Below are 1,227 nucleotides of genomic sequence, written 5' to 3' on the forward strand. Positions count from 1 at the left end.
GTCTTGTATATGAATCCTGAAATCCTGAAATACCGATAAATTTGAAATTCTTGTTGTAGTATTTTAAATTTGTAAGATATTTTAAGATTTATATTATTCTATAATTATATTTTAAAATGTTTATTTATAATTTATTTATTATTTTATTCGAACGGTTTTTCCAGTTGAACCACGGTTGGACTGGTTGAACCAGTAAACCAGTGACTAGAACGATTTGATGACCAGTCTGGTTCTCAGAACCTTAGTAGTCTCAAACATTTGATGTCATTTAGGAACTCTGGTGTGAACCACTCTTGTTTTACATCTTCATTCTTATTAGCTTGATATGTGTCAGAACTTAGATACTCCTTTTTCATCCCTGGGAAGATTGTCAAGATGAAATTGTTTACCTTTTCAACACTTTCAAGCGTGGGTGCAAAAATTATCCTACTCTGAAAATACCTGTAATCTGACATGTTTTGCAACAAATTTGAATATGCAAAATCTACCAAATGAGAGAGAAGGTTATCAGTAGTTACAATCAGCAGATCATCTGGAACTTCAACTTCTGACTCATCATCAACAGCAGAACCAATATTTTTATTTTCAACATCATGTATCTAATTAGCAAATATCTTCATTTCACCATCATGTTGATATGAAGAAGCCATTAGAAGCCTCATATTCATATGAAGCTTCAGAACCTTACAGAACGACCATATATGGGATGAGTTAATAGCTGATGATAATATATTGTGTCTACTCCCTTTCAGAATCACTGGAATTATCTGTCTGAAATCACCTCTTAGTACCACAATCTTACCACCAAATAGTTGATGTATTTTATGTTGATCGGTAATTGACGTAAGATCCGTGAGTGTCTGATCAAGTGCTTTAAAGCACATTTTATTAAGCATTGGTGCTTCATCCCAAATTATTAAGGTACTTTGGATTAACAGCTCAGTCTTCAAACTGTCATGCTTGATGTTGCAAGTAGATTCACCAGTAATTGTAATGAATATTGAAAACCAAGAATGAGCCATTCTGCCACCAGGTAGGAGTAAAGACGCAATTCCACTATATGCGATATTTAAAAAAATCTTTCCTTTAGACTGAATAACAGAAGATAGTCTATTTCAAATAAATGTCTTACCACACCCACCATACCTATAAACAAAGTAAAAACTACGAGAGTCCGTAATAACAACATTGAGTGTCTCATTGAATACTAATATTTGTTTATGAGTT

At 32.9% G+C, this 1,227-nt stretch overlaps 1 protein-coding gene across 1 annotated transcript; it reads right to left on the bottom strand.

The window, feature by feature from the left end:
* Nucleotides 1–233: 233 nt before the first annotated feature.
* Nucleotides 234–1,022, bottom strand: LOC140184266 (uncharacterized). Its single transcript, XM_072234594.1, has 2 exons — nucleotides 684–1,022; nucleotides 234–599 (listed from the first exon to the last, which is right to left on the bottom strand). Exons 1-2 carry the CDS (start codon nucleotides 1,020–1,022, stop codon nucleotides 234–236), a joined length of 705 nt encoding a protein of 234 aa, XP_072090695.1.
* Between the last annotated feature and the right edge of the window lie 205 nt (nucleotides 1,023–1,227).

The sequence above is a fragment of the Arachis hypogaea genome, chromosome 4 (genome assembly GCF_003086295.3).
Source record: "Arachis hypogaea cultivar Tifrunner chromosome 4, arahy.Tifrunner.gnm2.J5K5, whole genome shotgun sequence".
NCBI lineage: Eukaryota > Viridiplantae > Streptophyta > Magnoliopsida > Fabales > Fabaceae > Arachis > Arachis hypogaea.